Raw genomic sequence first — 22,439 nt, 5'->3', positions numbered from 1 at the left:
TTAAAATCTACACTACCCCAGGGTGCATCCACATAAGTTTCAGCTTTTCTGGCCCAGTGGTTCTTGAAAGGAAGATTTTTAAAGATTTTTCCCATATATTTCTATGTAAAACTTTGATTCCCCATTGTGGCCATGCTCAACCCCCGGGGGTCATGATTTTAACAATTTAGAATCTACACTACCCCAGAATGCTTCCACGTAAGTTTTAGCTTTTCTGGCCCAGTGGTTCTTGAGAAGAAGATTTTTTGATGACCCCACCCTATTTTTGTCTTTTCTTGATTATCTCCCCTTGTGAGGGGACTTGGCCCTTCATTTTAACAAGTTAAATTCCCCCCTTCAACCAAGGATGCTTTGTACCAAGTTTGGTCAAAATTAGCCCAGTGGCTCTTGAGAAGACGTCGAAAATGTGAAAAGTTTACAGACAGACGGACAGACAGATGGACGGACGATGGATAAAATGTGATCAGAAAAGCTCACTTGAGCCTTCCACTCAGGTGAGCTAAAAATATTTTTACAATGCTTAATAAATAACAATTTCATGTAGTTTACAGTAAAACACACTTACATCAAAAATGTTTATATTTAACTATTACAGCAAGGCTAATTTCATTCCTTGTAGCTTTGAAATGTATTATGAACTAAGCAATAAAACATTATGTTTACAATGAAGCAGATACACCATCCCTGGTACCTTGTTATATACCGGTAAGTGTGGTTTACTGTATTATTACTATTTTCATAAACAAACATCATCTTGATTCTAAAATCTTATGGAATGCCCTTTTCGTATAACTTGTGAACAGAATTTCAATTTCAACAACTTTCGCAGCACAAACTTATGAACTGGCAGCTGTGAAGTACCTTTTCAATGTCTGGCAAGAACTTTTTTCCCTGATCATAATTTGTGTACACCAATAGATCTTGATTACAGCAATTTTTGAAAAAAGTTTAAATTCATTAGAATTAAATACGTCTGATTACTGACATTAATGCTGGTATTGATTAAGGATAAATAACACAAACAAACATTTTTCAGAAATCAGCATTATTTCTCATAGATTAACATTTAAATTGACAACCTGAATAATGTTTACAAAGTAGAGTGGGAGAATTTTATAAGATTTTGTCATAAATTTAAAAAAATGTGCAAAATTTTGTATGGAATTATATAGAAGGCAAAATAAAATCTCAAATCTAAGCACCAAGGAAAACCTACGATTTCTTTATATTTCAGGGATTTATTATTTACATCAATACAAATCAAAATCAGTCAAAAAATATATATCAACCCGCGCATCCATTTTTTGTTTGTGGTAAGTACCCTTAAGTTTGATGAGGTATAAGTATGTAATAACAGGTAGTACAAGATACAAACAAAAAAATCTAACCACTATCCATAAATATGGCACTCCGAATGTATTTAACTTAGTCCTTAAAATTTAGAAATTATGAAGTACATAATCAAAAAAATTTCTAAACATTGCATAAATAAAGAACTAAACATAAAAATATATCAGACGGGTTGAACCTTTTTTTATCCCTGTGTTGTACACGTGTGAAGGTAAAAACATCAATATTTCTCTACCACTCATCACAGAAGGTGGGCGTGTCTTGCAGCTGTCAATCACAGAGGGTGGGCGTGTCTAACAGCTGTCAATCACAGAATGAGGGGCGTGACCCCCAGCTTGTTTAGCCGCCAATCATACTCATTGTACTTAATGTCCACCTGACCTACATTTTTAATTTTAAATAGAAGAACTACAGCTCTGTCCTGAATGTCTTTCTCAAGATAAGGCATGATCCATCTGGAACAAGAAGTCATCAAATTAAAAACAAAAGGCCCAAGGGCCTTGAATCGCTCTTCTGATAAATTGTACAATCTATCACTTCTATTAGAAGCCTCCAACTCTATTAGTACCATAAGACTAACAAAATTGCATCAACTTACAAAGTTTGATAATATTTAGCCAGTTAAGACTGAAGATATTAATATAATATAATTATAAAATACCATAAGTAGGTCACAGTGACCTACCTTTTTGATTGAAATTTTCTGAGGACTCAAGATACATTAATTGACAAAGACTGATGATTCTACTTAAATAAGTACCTGAGATATTCAAAAGTAGGTCATCATGACCTAATTTTTGGTCAACATTCTCTGAAAACCCACGATGCATCTGACAAAGTTTGACGATTCTAAGCCAATTAGTACCAGATAACTAAATATAGCCATCAAATGTCAAAATTAGGTTATGGTGACCTACTTTTTGGTCGACATTATTCAAAAACCCATAATGCCTAAATTGACAAAATTTGATGATTCTAAGCCAATAAGTACCTGAGATATTCAAAATTAGGTCACCGTGACCTACATCTTGTTGGACATTCAATGAAACCCTAAGATGCCTCAAATGACAAAGTTTGATAATTCCAAGCCAATAAGTACCAGATACAATTAAATATAGCCATAAAATGTCAAGAGTAGGTCACAGTGACCTACTTTTTGGTCGAAGTTCTCCGAAAACCCAAGGTGCCTCAACTGACAAAGTTTGATGATTCTTAGCCAATAAGTGCCTGAGATACTTAAATATAGCCATAAAATGTCAAAAGTAGGTCACTGTGACCTACTTTTTGGTCAACGTTCTCCGAAAATCCAAGACGCATCAACTGACAAAGTTTGATGATTTTAGGTCAATAAGTACCAGAGATACTAAATTATAGTCACAATATGTCAAAAGTAGGTCACGATGACCTACTTTTTCGTCGTCACTCTTTGAAAACCCAAGATGCATCAACTCACAAAGTTTGATGATTCTAAGACAATAAGTACCGGAGATACTTAAATAAAGCCATAAAATGTCAAAAGTAGGTCATCGTGACCTACTTTTAGGTCGTCACTCTCCGAAAACCAAATATGCATGGACTCACAAAGTTTGATGATTCTAAGCCAATAAATACCTAAGATACTTAAATATAGCCATAAAATGTCGAAAGTAGGTCATCGTGACCTACATTTTGGCCGACATTTTTCAAAGACCCAAGATGCATCTACTGACCAAGTTTGATGATCGTAGGTCTGAAAGTAATCAAAATATGCGTTTTAAACAATTTGAAAACAAATGTCGGCAAAATTCAAAAAGTAGGTCACAGTGACCTACTTTTTCATAAATATGTTTTAAGGTCCCAAGATGCATCAAAGTACAAGATTTGATGATTCTAAACCTCCCAGTGTCTGAAATAATGGGATTTAATGTTTTTAAAAGGATAAGTCATGAAGTTCAAAAAGTAGGTCACGGTGACCTACTTTTAAGTTGACATTGTTTGAGGACCCAAGATGCATCAACTGACAAAGTTTGATGATCATAGGCCTTAAAGTGTCCAAAATATGCCTTCAACTCAATTTGAAAACAAATCCCCATAAAATTTAAAAAGTAGGTGACCTACTTTTGAGTTAACATGATGTGAAGTCGTAAGATGCATCATCTTACAAGAATTGATGATCCTAGTCCTTATAGTAAGCAAAATATACACGTTTTTATTAATTGTAAATTTAGGTAAACTTTGAAGTGACCTTGAGACCACGCCCTTTGCCCCAGGGTAATTCCCCTTGCAAATTTTAATCTTCGACATATCCTGATCCTTGTGCGTAAGTTTGGTGAAAATCTGCCTGGTGGTTATGGAGAAGAAGATTTTTTAGCAACCAGGGTCCACCGTTATAAAACTTTAAGAATTCCCAGAAGAATTCTCAACTCAAGTCTTGAGAATTACTCACCTGAGAATTATTGAATAAAACAGAGTTTAAGGAATTTTTATTTTTCTCAACTTTTTATGACAGCCGCTGAGTCTGAGAATTTTGGATTTGAGAAAATTCTCAGATTTGAGAGCATTCTCAGACTTAAGTATGTTTTATGACGGTGGACCCAGTACTTTTGTTTTTGTTTTCCTGATTATCTCCCATTGTTTAAGGGTCCCAACCCTTATTTTAGTATAAATGGTAGCCCTTGGGCCAAGGATACCCTGTGACAAATTTGGTACTGATTGACCAAGGGGTTCTTGAGTTATGGCCCATATTCTAAAAAGTTTACGCACACCGCACAAATGGCCATAGCATTAGCTCTTTGAGCCTTTGGCTCAGAAGAGCTTAAAATGTACAAGACTGAATTTTTAATTATTGTTTAATATGAATAATATAATGGGCAATAGTGAGTGTGAACTAAATCAAGTGATGAACCTATGAATTCAACACCGACATCATGACTCATGAAGTTACTTTTACATTTGTCTATTATAGAAATTGTGCTAAATGTATACATGCATATCTGATTCAATGAATCTGATTTAAATGTAGTTTTCAATATATATATTATTATAACAGTAATTTGATCTGAAGGGTCGTATCACATCGAGTTGACAGGTGCAGATCATCTGATCTAACTAGACGCAAAGCGTCCAGTTAGATCTGATGATCCGCGCCTGTCAATGAGACGTGATACAACTCTTCGGATCAGTTTACTGTTATAACGATAAATTTAAACTATACCCCTCATTACTAGCAAAATATAGCAAAATAAAACATAAGAGATCAATTGTATAACATTTATCCATAAAACAAGGCAAAATAAAAAGGGTCTTTTTCACACCCAAGAAAAATAACATCAAGTTTCTGTGTACTATGTCATCAGTTCTAGAGAGTGGTGATATGGATCCAGAAAATCACAGTGTGGTGATCCGGAAAGTCGGATCACGACGTCACATGATAGCGTAATACTAGCAAAATATATATATATATGATATATATAATAGACATTCATACTACAGTGTATTGATGATTAGACTATAAGCTGCTTACTCAATAACTGCTAAACTGTTCTGATGATTAGACTATATAAGCTGCTTACTCAATAACTGCAACACTGTTCCCCCCGAAGTCATCACGGTACCACAGGAAGATCTTAGAGAGCCAGACTTCGTCCACCTCTGTAAACATGGACACTTCCTGTTTACAGAAATTCTTTGTGGCTTGGTCCAATGCCTTGTCAAGGTTTTCTGCTGTGTACACATTAATGGCTGGACAGGACTGCAGAAGAAGCATTGATAATGTACACGTCATACACTTACAAATCAGAAGTCAGTTTTGTGATATGAAAATGTTAACGCTGGTTGCTACTAGTATAACTGCTTCTATAGGATATGAATTTTCCCTATCCAAACTTTAATAATGAAATAAACACCAATACTTAAACATTGCATCCAATAAATAGAGATCTACTTGTTCATACCACTGCTCCACACACGAGAGCAAAGTGAATTCTGGGATCCAGGTTCTTCATGACGTATTTCAGTCGAGGGTCTCCCTCTGCAAACTGAGGTTTGGTGGAGGCTGGGTGACTTCGGTTACCTGACAAAAAAAATTGAGAAGGCACCTTTAACAAACTACTGTAAAAGATCTCCTCTCAAAACCTACTCTTGATGGGAAACTCCCATACGTATACTCTAACCTGACTGGAACACTCTCAAATCCTACACTTGATGACACACTCTCATAACCTATACTTAGTAACACACTCTCTCATAACCTACACTTGGTGACACACTCTCATAACCTATACTTAGTAACACACTCTCTCATTACCTACACTTGATGATACACTCTCATAACCTATACCTGATGACACACTCTCATAACCTACACTTGATGACACACTCTCATAACCTACAAGTGATGACACACTCTCATAACCTATACTTGATGACACACTCTCATAACCCACACTTGGTGATACAACCTCATAACCTACACTTGAAGACATACTCTCATAACCTACACTTGGTGACACACTCTCATAACATACACTTGATGTGACATACTCTCATAACCTACACTTGGTGACACACTCTCATAACCTATACTTAGTAACACACTCTCTCATAACCTACACTGATGATACACTCTCATAACCTATACCTGATGACACACTCTCATAACCTACACTTGATGACACACTCTCATAACCTACACTTGGTGACTCACTCTCATAACCTACACTTGATGACATACCCTCATAACCTACACTTGGTGACACACTCTCATAACCTACACTTGATGACACACTCTCATAACATACACTTGGTGACACACTCTCATAACCTACACTTGATGACATACTCTCATAACCTACATTTGGTGACACACTCTCATAACCTATACTTAGTAACACACTCTCTCATAACCTACACTGATGATACACTCTCATAACCTATACCTGATGACACACTCTCATAACCTACACTTGATGACACACTCTCATAACCTACACTTGGTGACTCACTCTCATAACCTACACTTGATGACATACTCTCATAACCTACACTTGGTGACACACTCTCATAACCTACACTTGATGACACACTCTCATAACATACACTTGGTGACACACTCTCATAACCTACACTTGATGACATACTCTCATAACCTACATTTGGTGACACACTCTCATAACCTACACTTGATGACACACTCTCATAACCTACACTTGAAGACAAACTCTAATAACCTACACTTGATGACACACTAGGGCTGTGTATTGAGCAAAAAATCTCGATATGATACAATATTTTTTAAAGCGATATACGATATATTCGATTCTAAAACAAGTCCACCAAAAAAGGCTTATTAATCATTTAATGCATGGATTTCATAAAAAATTTACTGTTTCATTATCCATTTCAAAGTTCTTATCCCAAAGTCAGTTAATAAAACACTTCCAATCGAAACTTCTAATGACTGTAAAATCAACATATTAAAATAAAATTTTTATGTATTTTATAATAACTATAAAAACTGTGTTATTTCTTTTATAAATCTATAATTATTGATCAGTTTTAATTCAAAAAAGTAAAATATTATCTTTGCTGATTAAAATTCCCATCTTTTTAGCAGAATTAGAAGAAAAACTGCTTGTCCCATACGTATTGGAAGTAATTTTTCAATACGATATTTTTCTTGAATATCAATACATATCGATATATGGATGTATTGATACAGCCCTATGAGACACACTCTCATAACCTATACTTAATGACACACACTCATAACTTACACTTGTTGACACACTCATAACCTTCATTTGATGACACACTCTCATAACATACACTTGATGTGACATACTCTCATAACCTACACTTGGTGACACACTCTCATAACCTATACTTAGTAACACACTCTCTCATAACCTACACTGATGATACACTCTCATAACCTATACCTGATGACACACTCTCATAACCTACACTTGATGACACACTCTCATAACCTACACTTGGTGACTCACTCTCATAACCTACACTTGATGACATACTCTCATAACCTACACTTGGTGACACACTCTCATAACCTACACTTGATGACACACTCTCATAACATACACTTGGTGACACACTCTCATAACCTACACTTGATGACATACTCTCATAACCTACATTTGGTGACACACTCTCATAACCTATACTTAGTAACACACTCTCTCATAACCTACACTGATGATACACTCTCATAACCTATACCTGATGACACACTCTCATAACCTACACTTGATGACACACTCTCATAACCTACACTTGGTGACTCACTCTCATAACCTACACTTGATGACATACTCTCATAACCTACACTTGGTGACACACTCTCATAACCTACACTTGATGACACACTCTCATAACATACACTTGGTGACACACTCTCATAACCTACACTTGATGACATACTCTCATAACCTACATTTGGTGACACACTCTCATAACCTACACTTGATGACACACTCTCATAACCTACACTTGAAGACAAACTCTAATAACCTACACTTGATGACACACTAGGGCTGTGTATTGAGCAAAAAATTTCGATATGATACAATATTTTTTAAAGCGATATACGATATATTCGATTCTAAAACAAGTCCACCAAAAAAGGCTTATTAATCATTTAATGCATGGATTTCATAAAAAATTTACTGTTTCATTATCCATTTCAAAGTTCTTATCCCAAAGTCAGTTAATAAAACACTTCCAATCGAAACTTCTAATGACTGTAAAATCAACATATTAAAATAAAATTTTTATGTATTTTATAATAACTATAAAAACTGTGTTATTTCTTTTATAAATCTATAATTATTGATCAGTTTTAATTCAAAAAAGTAAAATATAATCTTTGCTGATTAAAATTCCCATCTTTTTAGCAGAATTAGAAGAAAAACTGCTTGTCCCATACGTATTGGAAGTAATTTTTCAATACGATATTTTTCTTGAATATCAATACATATCGATATATGGATGTATTGATACAGCCCTATGAGACACACTCTCATAACCTATACTTAATGACACACACTCATAACTTACACTTGTTGACACACTCATAACCTTCATTTGATGACACACTCTCATAATCTACACTTGATGGCACAATCTCATAATCTACACTTGTGACACACTCTGATAACATACACTTGGTGACACACTCTCATAACCTACACTTGGTGACACACTCTCATAACCTACACTTGGTGACACACTCTCATAACCTACACTTGATGACACACTCTCATAACATACACATGGTGATACAACCTCATTACCTACACTTGGTGACACACGCTCATAACCTTTACTTGTTGACACACTAGGGCTGTCACGGTTCCAAAATTTTTCGGGTCGGGTCGGTTCTGATTTTTTGAGGGTCGGTTTCGGGTTTCTCGGGTCGGGTATAGGTAATGGATGAAAAGCTCATGATCTGTATTATTTTCAGCAATAAAAAGAATATTCTCATTTAATCTTAGAAATTGGAACATTATAACTAGTTTAAAATAGCCTCCTGACTAGACAACAACTGTACCAAATTATTTAAATCACCTTTCAGGGTTTCAGATTGAAATAAGTAACTATAGGACATCTGCATATTTACCAGAAAAGTTATAGGCCATTCTGTCCTAAACTTCCTAAAATTATAGGCCAATAGAAAAGTTAAACTAACTCAGATTTCTGTCAGACTTTTACAAAATAGTCATTTTATTACATAAAATATTCAAACATGTATATTAATTTTCCTTTTAATAAGGTGGAAATATTATTTTGTTTCTTTTAAACAAAATTAATATATTGAAACAGAATGGGAATTGTTTTTTTTTTAATTCCATTCAATGGTTATTTAACTTATATTAGTCCCACCTTTCATTACATGTAAATGTATTTATTTCTTGGGATTACAATTTTTAAAAATAGTAATCCAAAAATTAGACTTGTATCTCTGATGATATTCAATGTATAATTACGTTTAAAGATTACCTAGACTATTTTTTCCCCTTAGAAAAACCTTGCAACATTGTCCGTTTCCTGCTATTAGTCCGACCCCATATTCAATCATGGCGGTAAAAATAACAACATGGCATGGATTCCTTCGATATTTTAAACATTCATCACTACTTGATGCTCCTTGCAGTTGGGTTTGGAAATAAAATTATAGAGTATTTTGTCAAGATCTATTTATACCAAAATGTCATTGGCTGATTGAATCGGCAGTTGCAGAAAGTAGAGAAAAACAATCGGATCTGAAAGGAGGAAAAATTATACGACTGGCCTTTACATACAGAAGATAATCGGCCATTGTGTCTGTTCAATGTCAAACTTATAGGTAGGTAAACTTTTATTGGCAAATGGCCGACACCAATCTGAAACCCTGCCTTTTAATGACAATTTAATTTGACGCCATTTTATAGTAAAATCTACTCTATTATACAAATTGGAACCGAACCGAATTCCAGAAAAACGGAACCGTACCCGACCCGAATTAATTGTTCCGCGGTTCCGGGTCATTTCGGGTACCCGTGACAGCCCTATGACACACTCTCATAATCTACACTTGATGTGACACACTCTCATAACCTACACTTGGTCACACACTCTCATAACCTATACTTGGTGACACACTCTCATAACCTACACTTGGTGACACACTCTCATAACCTACACTTAATGACACACTCTCATAACCTATACTTGATGACAGACTCTCATAACCTACACTTGGTGACATACTCTCATAACCTACACTTGATGACACACTCTCATAACCTACACTTGATGTGACATACTCTCATAACCTACACTTGGTGACACACTCTCATAACCTACACTTGGTGACACACTCTCATAACCTACACTTGATGACAAACTCTTGTAACCTATATTTGATGTCATACTCTCATAACCTACACTTGGTGACATACTCTCATAACCTACACTTGATGACACATTTTATAACCTGCACTTGATGTGACACTCTCATAACCTACATTTGGTGACACACTCTCATAACCTACACTTGATGACACACTCTCATAACCTACACTTGGTGACACTCATAACCTACACTTGATGACACTCTCATAACCTACACTTGATGACAATCTCATAACCTACACTTGGTGACATACTCTCATAACATACACTTGGTGACACACTCTCATAACCTACACTTGATGACACACTCTCATAACCTACACTTAAGGTGACACACTCTCATAGCATACAATTGGTGATACATCATAACCTACACTTGATGACACACTCTCATAACCTACACTTGGTGACACACTCTCATAACCTACACTTGATGTGACATACTCTCATAACCTACACTTGATGACACACTCTCATAACCTACACTTGGTGACACACTCTCATAACCTACACTTGATGTGACATACTCTCATAACCAGTACACTTGGTGACACACTCTCAAAACCTACACTTGGTGACACACTCTCATAACCTATACTTGATGACACACTCGCATAACCTACACTTGGTGACATACTCTCATAACCTACACTTGATGACACACTCTCATAACCCTATACTTGATGACACACTCTCATAACCTACACTTGGTGACACACTCTTATAACTTACACTTGATGACATACCTCTTCATAACCTAACTTGGTAATAACCTCACACTTGGTGAAATACTCATTTTCATAACCTACACTTGATGACACACTCTCATAAATTACACTTGATGTGAAACTCTCATAATCTACATTTGGTGACACACTCTCATAACCTACACTTGATGACACACTCTCATAACCTACACTTCGTGACACACTCTCATAACCTACACTTGGTGACACACTCTCATAACTTACACTTGATGACACACTCTCATAACCTACACTTGATGTGACATACTCTCATAACCTACACTTGGTGACACACTCTCATAACCTTTATTTGATGACACACTCTCATAACCTACACTTGGTGACACACTCTCACATAACCTACACATGGTGACACACTTTCATAACCTTTACTTGATGACACACTCTCATAACCTACACTTGGTGAAAAACTTATTTTCATACCAATAATAGACTAATACTAAAGATTAGTTGTACACTGAAATGTACAAGTTCAGGTAATTGACTCGCTGTTAATTATACTCACCCCTGAGAATGCCGTGCTCAATGTCGTCCAGACTGTAAACTTGTCCACCTACGTTGTAGGCCGTTGTCTTCCAGAACTGCTGAATGTCAAGGACAGAGCTAGGAAGAGATTCCTGTTCAGCGAGACCATGGATGGTCAGGGCATTATACAAGTCTAGGAAGAGTTAAGGAACCTGATAGAGGTCACAGGTCACATGCATATAAAAGAAGCATATCAATGTGATCAAATTAATAGATATTACATAATCTAACAAGGCTAGAATATTCCACAGACTGCTCGTAAACAAAACAGTTGCAAATAAATAAAATGTTTCATGCAAACATTTAACATCAACTAACCCTAACCCAGAAATTTCTGATACAAAGAGAAATTTAAGAATTTTTTTAAAATAATTAGTCTTAAGTCTAGGTTGTAATAATTTTAAAAGTTGTAACTTAAATTAAAATCAAAATTGTCAGGCTCTGTTACAAACATAAGTAAACCAAAAAATTTACAATTAAAACATGTAAAACTTAAAGCTGTATAAGTCTAGGCTAAAAGTAAACAGTGCACATTTATGTAATACAAACCAAAATTGATCCAAATGTCAACTAGGATTTTCTTTAAAACTATTAACATATGGTTTTTTTGTAAATAACTTTCATGTGTGCAAATTTGTTTTAAAAAATTTTTCATTACGTTTACATGTATAAACATTATAATATTTTTTCTTTCTGACAATACACATCATATGGATTTTTTTTTTGACTTTGTACAGGTTTGATCAATCACTTGAGTGGTTGGTGAATAATTAATTCACTCTTGTTAGAGGCCCTGAAACAGATCAATTAACTGCGATGTATGCATCAGAGCCTTCTTTTTTACGTGTTTGATTTATTTTCATTATCTCTCTGACTGTTGACAAATGCTGAAAAATTTAAAATTCTTCTCTGACATGAAATATTTATAAATGATAGAAAAAGATCTATACCATATACATTCTTAAAACTTACCATTTTTGTAGTCTTTCTCTCATCTTGAGTAAAAGAATTATGTCAGGAGAGAAAATCTAAGATTTGTCAGCTTAAATCTTTAATCATATTTTAAAAGAAATTAAAGGAAGAACTGGGAATGTGATTGTACCAGACCTTCAAAATTTATAATGTTTAAAAACGTAAATAAAGATCAGGGAGCACCAGCTAACTAATCTACACTGTATACATCAAGGGATCAGACACCAATAAAAAAACAATTTATTTAAATCCCCCTTTTGTCAATATACCCCCTGGACTTAGTAGCAGGGTATGATGTAATCCTGTCCAATATTCCTTAATGTTTTCTCAGTATACTGTATACAGGACTGGGTATGCTGGTTTTCAAAAGAATTAAAACTCAGCACAATCTGTAGTGTTTATCTCTTTAATCAGTCATGTTGATTTTTATGGCTTGATAGCAGCTATAAATAATTTTATACTTAGTTTTACAGTTGTTTGAAAAAACTGACACAAAATAAATACCAAAAAGGACAGTTTTACAGTTGTTTAAAAAAATTGACACAAAATACACACAAAAAAAAGGACCAGTAAGTAGTTTAAACAGCAGTTTGTTGGGATGTCATCCAGGCTTTTATTGGATCAGAAAAGCTCAGTCAAGGCCCTAGATCTATTGGGCTATAAGGACATTTATAATGCAGATCATAAGGATTGTGATAATGTACGGTGTGTCTGTCTGTGTGAACCAGCTCTTTGAAGGTCAAAGGGCAAATAATGATCAATTTTAACCCCCCATCCACCCCTTTTCTTTCTCGATCTCATAAAATATCAGCCATGTACAACATATTTAATGCAAGAGAATGAAGTTTTATATTCAGCTTAAGTTATAATAAGTATCTCCATTATCATCAAATTCCTCCTGATCTAGCTAATACAGAACAATAACACCCAAAGGTTTAAATATTATTACCTCAGTAAACATGGTAAAATAAGATATTGAGAGAGGTCAATGTTAATTATTTCTCTATCATGTTACTAGCTTTGATATAGCTAACTAATGGCAGCCTTCTGCATGGATTAACTATGTAATCATTACAGTACCAGCCAGTGAAACCTGTGATAATTATTACTGATGGATTAATCTGCTAAATGGAGTCATAACCTTTATTTCAATCAATTATTAAACTCCAGACCTCAGGAACTGGCATCATGGTTAGAGATTATGCTAAATTCAATCTACAAATTTCTTAACAAAATATATTTCAAAAATTGGTTGTCAATAAAATTCAACTTAAATTGTCAAAATAATCAATGAATTAATCCTATAGAAACTCCTCAAATGTTGTTTAAGTCAAAAAATATCTTAAATACTGAAGTACTCTTCAGAATAATTTGTCCTTAACCATGTTGACAACAACAACACTCTAAAACAAAAGTTAAGCAGACCTTTGACACCCTTGATCTGCTCTGGTTTGTTCAAAGATGAGACATACAGAATATTATAAGATATAAAAATATGAATTTGATGCTAATAAGGAAAGAGTGTGAGTTCCTATCAAAATGATACCGAGAACTGAGCTGACTAACTTAATATTACGAACGCCAAGGATATGACATCAGCAATTTTTCAAATTAACATTTGTGATCCACCAGTGACATAAACATAATATTCCTGTCTGTAATCATAATATACTGTAGCTACAGATCTGTAATGTTATGGTTTTATATAGTAGTTTTGACCATATAGTACGTAGTCTTGACACTATGGTCAAGACTACTATATAAAACAATAACGCTACAGATCTGCAGCTGAAAATACTGTAGAAATACTTTTTTGCACATGGTATTTAAAATTAACGCTATGTATATGGTCACAAAATCTCCACGGAAATTTGTCCAAGCATACTTAATTAATACAAATGCAAGATATATAGTAACAGTCTGAGAATTCCGCGTAATTTTCAACCCACGGATTAAACCGAAATTGAGATTCTGGGGAATTATGACCCCCTGGAAAAAAGTATGTATACAGTAGCTAAAACAACGTTAACTTTCATATTTTTTAAAATAGCCTAAAAGCTATGTCAAGAAAGTTAAGTTCTGATTGAAAAATTCATCAATGTGTTATAACTTTTTCTGGAACTCATTCTAATCCAATCAAAACAGAGGGAATCAATAAATAAAATTAAGATTGGAATTATTGCAGTATATATACAATTCTTGAAGTGACACCATAAAAAATTCACTGTCAGACATGAACATTTCCTGCAGAATTCACTGACATTAAAATTTCCCCCTTCACTTGATTTTAAGGATACTGATGAAGAAGGCCTTCCTCTCGGGTTCACTGAGGTCATCAAGGGAGACAACCTGTAGCTGTAGAGTCTCCTTCTTGTATTCTTTGAATGCTTCACTTTTCTTTAGTTTGTCATAGTCAATTCCACGATCCTCCCCAATACATTCGCCCTTGATACTGAAATAAATAACAGATGATCATATAATGAATTTCTAGATCCTCCCTTGCAATACTCTCAATTAATGCTAAAAACAAACAATCAATTCCTGGATCTCCCATCACATATACTAGCTCTCAGTCAGCATCATTCAGCATACTGTAAAATCACAAAAATTTGTGGGGTCAAATTTTCAAGGATTGAGGAAATAATATTATTGTGGGGATTTGATACTTTGTGGGGATTTGATTTCATTGTATGAGAATGTTGAGTAATGTTGTATTTGAAATTTTACATTTGGTGGAGGTCATAAGTTCGTGGGTCTCTCCATACCTCAGAACCAACGAAAATTTAACCCCCACAAAAATTTGTGATTTCACAGTATTTTACTAATTTTACATATTTATTCTGGTAAACATTTAGGCAATTTTTTTCTCCTAAAACTTGTGTCACCGGGTTCACAGGTGCGTGAAGGTCAGTCAATATATCGGGTCTCAATAGCTCAATTGGTTAGAGCATTGGCACGGTACACCAGAGGCCCTGGGTTCGAGTCCCGGTTGAGACCTGATTTTCACCACCTGTGACACATGTAAAAAGGGAACATCAGGCTTGCTTTGGAAGAGGAATGGTTGACCAGAAGAATACTGTCAAATTCTGAGAAGAGACTGGAGGGGTAGACATGTCTTGCAGAGTCTAGGCCCCGTTCTTATTTATCTAGGCTTGCATGACATTACTATTTTGAGTGTCCTAAATTATGGCAACTGAAAAAAATATTGGTAACTTAGAAGTTAAAATGTGTTATTTATATTTACGTATTTTATTTCATGAATGAAACAAAAAAGAACACGGTGTGACCCTTGGGAGACCGGAAAACAGCTGATATCTACATATCTTTCTAATCTTGAGCCTTTGACTTTTAAGCCACACAATTTACAACTTTATTTGCATTGATTTGATTATTTTTAACGAAGCGTATTTACAGGTTGAATAATCGCAGGGACGTACACAGTAAATACGTATGTTTCTGAAGACTGTCATTAATCTGGATCCCACTGGAAAATACAACATAATGTTAAGGGGGTGTCAGTGGGTACTCAGTACAAATACACGACGAACTACGAAGTTTACCTTAGCATAGTCTTCTGAAGTTTTTTCGATAGTTCCACGGCTTTAATGGCATTCTTCTCTGCTTTACCATGCTCGTTGAGAACTTTTACCTTTGGTTTCGCCGACTCCTCCATTGCACACACTGAAGAAAGATTTGTCAATAACTCAAGTCAGGCAAAAACCCTTCATAACTAATAACTTTCGTAACCACTCGGGCATTTCCGTGAACGATAAAATCTGAATGATGATAACCGAGCGGTTACGATCGAACTACCGGGTGCCCATTCAATTTGTTCCATATCTAAATCGTCCCCCCTCCCATTTTAAAGTATACATTTATTGTATTTAAAAAAAATCTGTTTTTGTGTATAAGCGATTTAAGAAAAGAAAGAATTGTTATTAACAAAATTTTATGAACTCCAAAAATCAAGCTTTTTCAAATGACACCAAGGTCAATGACCCTGTGACCTTGACTGCTACCTATAATATGCTAAAATAGCTCTTTTGAACCTTCGACAAAACATTTGAACCATGAGAGATAGAGACTTCATATCTGGTACGCATACTCTACTGATTAAGTTCCTTCAAATGACATCACGTTCAATGACCTTATTGTGACCTTGACTGTTACCTATATGCTAATAATAGCCTTTCCGTATCCTCGCCATGCATAACTTTTGAACCATAGGAGATAGAGATTGCTTAGTGTGCATACTCCATTAATAAAGTTCTTTCAAATGACACCAAGGTCAATAACCTTGTGACCTTGACTGTGACCTATAATATGCTAAATATAGCTTTTTCCGAACGTTGTTGCCGCCGGGCGCATAGTATTTCACAAACACATCTTGTTTATTTATGTTTCCCGGTAGAAAAAGAGCTCATACAGAACATTTCTATTTAATTAGAACTTTGAACAGACAAGTATGAAAAATTATGAATTACCAGTATTACAGGGTGTTTCATAATATATGTCACATTCTAAATCTTCAATTTGACCAACACATGTAAAAGATCTTACCTAATATCCAATAGATCTAAATATACAAAGATTTGGTGTTTTCCGGAGATCCTTAAAAAATATACAGCTATTTTATTTTGATAAAACACGCTTCACAGAGCATGCTTCGTTTCGCACGTTCACAATACATTGACATTTTATTGATATCAAAAATTGCACAGTTTAGCACAAAAAGATTAATGATATTGCCCGTCGCTAAAGTATTTATGAAACGTCACTTAGCGAAAGAAGATGGGTGGATAAGGCGGACGAAGTGCATAAAGTGCGACAGATAGGAAGTGAAAAATTTAATCTCAATTTTATCCAAATTTTAATTGATATTTCCTCTAATATTAAAGTATACTTAATGTAAAATCTCTATAATTTACAAAAATCTCACCAAGACTGAAAATATTTGCCCATGAAAAAGCATATACACAATAAAAAGAACAAAACGATCATTTTCTCATACTTTTACAAATTTTTTTCAGTATGAGTGGGTCTTCCCTCCATTTTTTTTTAGAAAGGTTATCCTAAAGTTTGCAATTAAATTCATATACAATTTATCGCTTACAAAAACATGGAGCGAAGACCCACTATACCTTAGCAGTACACTTTTATGACAAAACATTCGCATCTTTCCGAAAAAAAACTTCAAGTATACGTCGGATTTTTATTGCTAGGGGTTCGAATCCCACGAGTATAATCTTATATTTTTCATGTGTTTTTATAAAAGAAAAAATTCTCACGAGATTTTTTTCTCTCAGATTTTTTTTTTATCTCATAATTATAAATTTTAATAATCAGAAGTTAATTTAAATACTCAATTCACATACTGAATATGATTTCTTAATATCCGATGCTATATGCATTCTGCCCGCCTTGTTTCCCCCATCTTCTTTTGAAATAAATTGGAGGGTATATGACTGTTCTATAACAATGCATAAATAATCAACGCGTAAAAATTAAGCCAAGAAAGGGAACGTCATTGAACATCATGGAGCACGAGCAACTAATAATTATGTGTGCATACAGGAAAATGTCTAAAAAGAGACTAAAATGCTTCTAGATGCTGTTGAAATTGCTTTTACAAATATCAAAAGTATTCAAAAGGTAGTAGCTTTATATAAGAATGGAAGGATTAACATTTTCAATGATCAACTCCTGTGATATCGCATTACCCAGCTTATCATGCTTATTGCATGGACCTTGTGCCAATAGATTTTGCATTGATTTCGCTTAACTGCGCTGACCCCTTATTTTAAGATCTCGCTAATATCCGAAACAGCACAAAAGACATTACAGAAGAAAATTAACATGTCTTGATAAAGATATTTAATTTTTATGTAGAAAAAAGAGAAGAAAAGTCTTAAGATCGAAAGATATTTACAACTCTGAAAAAGCTTAAAGGGTTTGAAATTTGATTGTCACGTAACGTCAAGTGATTGCTCCGTGAATCCTATGACCACACAGTAAAAATCTTTGTAAATTTTCTATATTTTAGTAAATGGACCTGATATTTTACATACTAATAAACAAAAGATAAGAATTTCATCAGACATAGATCACACTTCACAGTACACAATAGATTTTCCGTAAATCAATGGGTCCGCGAACTTTTCTAGCAACCCTCGTATAATTTCTCTTTGTTAGGTTCTCAGAACTTGAGAAGTTATCTGAGCTTTCCCACGAATCATATTTTGAGCAAGTAGCTAAGCATAAATTGAGAAATAATTATTTTGTACATATTTTTAATTAATCATTTTTGTAACATCCGCTCGGTTACACGAATGTCACACAACTATATATACGGACTCTTCATAATTATTCTTGTCCATGAAGAATCTAGCTATACAAAGTATTTGGACTGTACTTTAACATCCGATGTAAATTGGGGACTATGCATATTTCAAATGTCTGTAAGAAAGCAAGTTTACATGTACTGGGTGCAACGAATCCTCCAGGCCATATACCATCCATATCAACAGGTTCGTAGTATCATGGCACCCCCCCCCCCCCCCCACACACACACACTTTTTATTGCAATACAGTTAAATTAAGGGTAAAATGTATTATGATTGTTAAAAAAAAAGTACTGAAAGAAGTTGGCCTCTAACCCCCCCCCCCCCCCAAAGAAATAGGAATTTGAGTTTAAATTGGACAATTCCCCATTACGATACGTAATAAGATTTCTTTTTATAGTCATGAATCATTGGCGTCGGAAGCAAATTGAAAGTGGGGGGGCTAAGTGTCAAAAAAAATAAATTTTATACCTTCTCAAAAAACCTGACAAGCAAAAAAAAAAAAAAAAAAAAAAAAAAAGGGAAATGTCTATTTTCAAATCGAAAAATCCTATTTCGGGGGGGGGGGGGGGGGGGGGGGGGGGGGTTCGAACTCGAACTCCAGTTCCAAATATTTTCTTCAAAACACCACCACTTTTCCCATTTTTAACTTATACTAAGACATATATGTGGAAAGTGGGAGGGCTAAACTTACGAAGTTATGTTCCATGTCTATACCAAGTATATATCTGGAAAAAAAAGTGGGGGGGCTAAGCCCCCCCTAGCCCCCCCGGTTCCGACGCCTATGTGAATACAACAATAATATACATGAAATAAAATATCCAAGTAAGCATATCAGGTTTGTTGAAGGTTTTCTTTCCTAATGTCAAAGCACTTTTTCAAAATGTTACATACTCTTCTAGCAGTACGTTTTAATAATTGTAGGGTTGAGGTTTTCCTTCATGTAACATTGAGCATTAAATATATCGCAATATTGTAATCTACATTGATCTAATTATATTATTATAAATGGTTAACTTCCCAGAATTTGATGTAGAAATGTTCTTTAATTGTTCTTTGATTTTGTTTCTTGTTCCTTATATTTTAAAGTTTTATGTGAAGATAAAGACAATTTCTGTTGTAGAGTATAAAGTTTTCTTTGCCAAGTTATTCTAGTCCCCGTGCAGTGTTTTATCTTCCTTAAACGCAGACACCATTAATTGGTTATTACGCTCATTCGATCTCCGTCTCTAAGTTTGGGAAGGTATAATGCCCTGATAGTACAATGCCCTGATTGACCTGATTGCATATATTTACTGAAATAAAGAGTTTTTATGTGCATAAACAATATTATTTTTATTGGAAATTGTGAATATTATCATTTTCTCAAAGAATCATCAAGAAAATGCCAAATAAAATATTTTTATTTAGTTTTAATTGATGGAGAAAATTGACAGGGGTATAATGCCCTGATTTTAGGGTATAATGACCTGATGACCTGATAAAATGAAAACCTATAATAAAAGCAAGTTTTCATAATATTTGTTTCATTTTTCAAATCAAATTTATTTTCAGTAAGATAAATAAAGGTTTAACATAAAAGAATTTTCAAAAATACCGATTTTTAATTGCTCAAATGCGCTTTTAAAGTTAACAAGGTGTATAATGTCCTGATTTTTGAATGCCCTGATTTTCGCTAATGACCTGATTTCAATACCTATTGTCTATACTCATTCATTGAAGTTGATGAAAATATGAAGAATTCCCTAATAACTTGATGTTCATTAATTAATTCTTTTATTTCAGTCTTCATTCTACTTGCAGACACTTGTTTCTGTAATAAATTTTTGATCAGTAGTATAATAATACCACGGATCAAAGATTAATTATAGAAACTGTCAAACAAGTGTCTCTGCTAAATTCTATTCATGTTTTTAAGTTGACACAAATTGTAGAACTCATTGTCATGCATTTTATTATGTTGTGCTAAGGTTTTTGTGGACATAATAAAAAAATCTTTGAAGTAACTTTGATAGATTTGGAAAAATTGATGAACTTCTTTTTAATGAACAACATTTATGAGAGACTGCATGGTAGGCAAATGTTAATTTCCAAATGCAAGAAAAAATGCAGATGTTTTAAATATACCTGGAGGAAATAAATGTTTTAAAACTTTGGGGAAAGAAATTTAATCTATATTTTTTTCTTATTTGTATTTATTTATTGTTTTAAAACTTACAAGCACTCAGTTTACTACTAAAGTAATTTTTATTATTAAATACCGGTAATTTGTCGAATGAATGAAATATCTTGAGGATATAATTTTAAGTAGTTAAGGATAAAAAAAATCACAGAAGTTTTTGTATCTACCAATTTTACGAAAATTTTCAGTAAATATAAAAAGTATGTAATATCTGTATAATATTTAAAAAATAAATATATATTATTATTATTTACTTTTTTGTAAAATTGATAGGGATGCAAACTTCTTTGAAAAAAAAAATTGAACATGTACATGTGGTTCATTCTATCCATTCCCACTTTTTGAAAATCATGTAGAAAAAGGTAAGATTTTATGTGGGAATAGGTGGAATTTTGTGTAAACAAATAATTAACTATGTTCTTAAATTTAGGTATTAAGTTGCTTTTTCTTGTAAGATCTTTTTATTATTTCAAAAATCCGAAATAAATCATATTTTCTCGTAGATGTATTCATTATTTTCTGTCTTAAAATGTACAAAATACAGGTAAATCTAAATTTTTTAACATCTATTGTTATTTGCAAGTGGGAATAGGTGGAATTAAGATTTTTAAAAAGTGGGAATAGCTAGAAGACACCATGTATATGATCATAATGCCAATATTCATCTGCAATATTCTATGGCAAATTGATCAATTAAAAAAAACAGTTTTGATATTCATAAATTGCTTGTTTTTTATGTTTTTATTATATCTGATAATGTCAAAGAGAACATAGAGGCCATACGTATCCCCTTTACTACCTGGGGGTATATCCCATTTATGGCTTCTGTAATTATCACCTGTGTATTCCCAGTCAACCATGTTCTGCTGACCTCATAATTCATAAACGCACCTCATAGACTCATAACTCTCCTATTTGACCCTTAAATATTATATTAAAGACAAATTTATTCAATAATAAACAAAACATTTTAATGTATATACTTTTGATGAAATTTTAAATATGTCTAATAACTACATGCACAAAAACAAACTTATTGGTTTGATCATAAATCAAAATATCATTATTTAAAATTTAATTAAAGTATTATGAAGCGTTGATTAATCAAAATATCAGGGCATTTCAAAATTAATTTTTTTATCTGGAATTGTTGCAGATATTTAGGAATTAATTAAATTACATGTAAAAATTTTGTTTAAGAAACATAGGTGTTGAAATGGGGGGGGGGGTAAAGATAGAAATATAATAAAGGAATTGAACATTGGGGCATAGGTTAAACAACCCACCCCACCCCCACCCCTTCCCGAATTTTAGATTTAGGACATTTTACTAAAAAGAAAAAAAAAATGGTGTTTTAAAAGATATTCAACAATCAAGTCATTCCAAAATATTAGGTCATCAGATTATGTATCG

At 33.8% G+C, this 22,439-nt stretch overlaps 1 protein-coding gene across 1 annotated transcript; it reads right to left on the bottom strand.

Moving 5' to 3' along the window:
* Positions 1 to 1,109: 1,109 nt before the first annotated feature.
* Positions 1,110 to 16,304, bottom strand: LOC134228349 (uncharacterized). The gene is made up of 6 exons (XM_062710011.1): positions 16,064 to 16,304; positions 14,801 to 14,955; positions 11,512 to 11,664; positions 5,283 to 5,401; positions 4,902 to 5,080; positions 1,110 to 1,805 (listed from the first exon to the last, which is right to left on the bottom strand). Exons 1-6 carry the CDS (start codon positions 16,174 to 16,176, stop codon positions 1,658 to 1,660), a joined length of 867 nt encoding a protein of 288 aa, XP_062565995.1. The 5' UTR covers positions 16,177 to 16,304; the 3' UTR covers positions 1,110 to 1,657.
* Between the last annotated feature and the right edge of the window lie 6,135 nt (positions 16,305 to 22,439).

This window comes from Saccostrea cucullata, unplaced genomic scaffold (assembly GCF_032062105.1).
Source record: "Saccostrea cucullata isolate Sc308-1 unplaced genomic scaffold, CSIRO_AGI_Scuc_v1 ctg420, whole genome shotgun sequence".
Classification (NCBI taxonomy): domain Eukaryota; kingdom Metazoa; phylum Mollusca; class Bivalvia; order Ostreida; family Ostreidae; genus Saccostrea; species Saccostrea cuccullata.
This window is presented reverse-complemented; position numbering and strand designations above follow the sequence as displayed.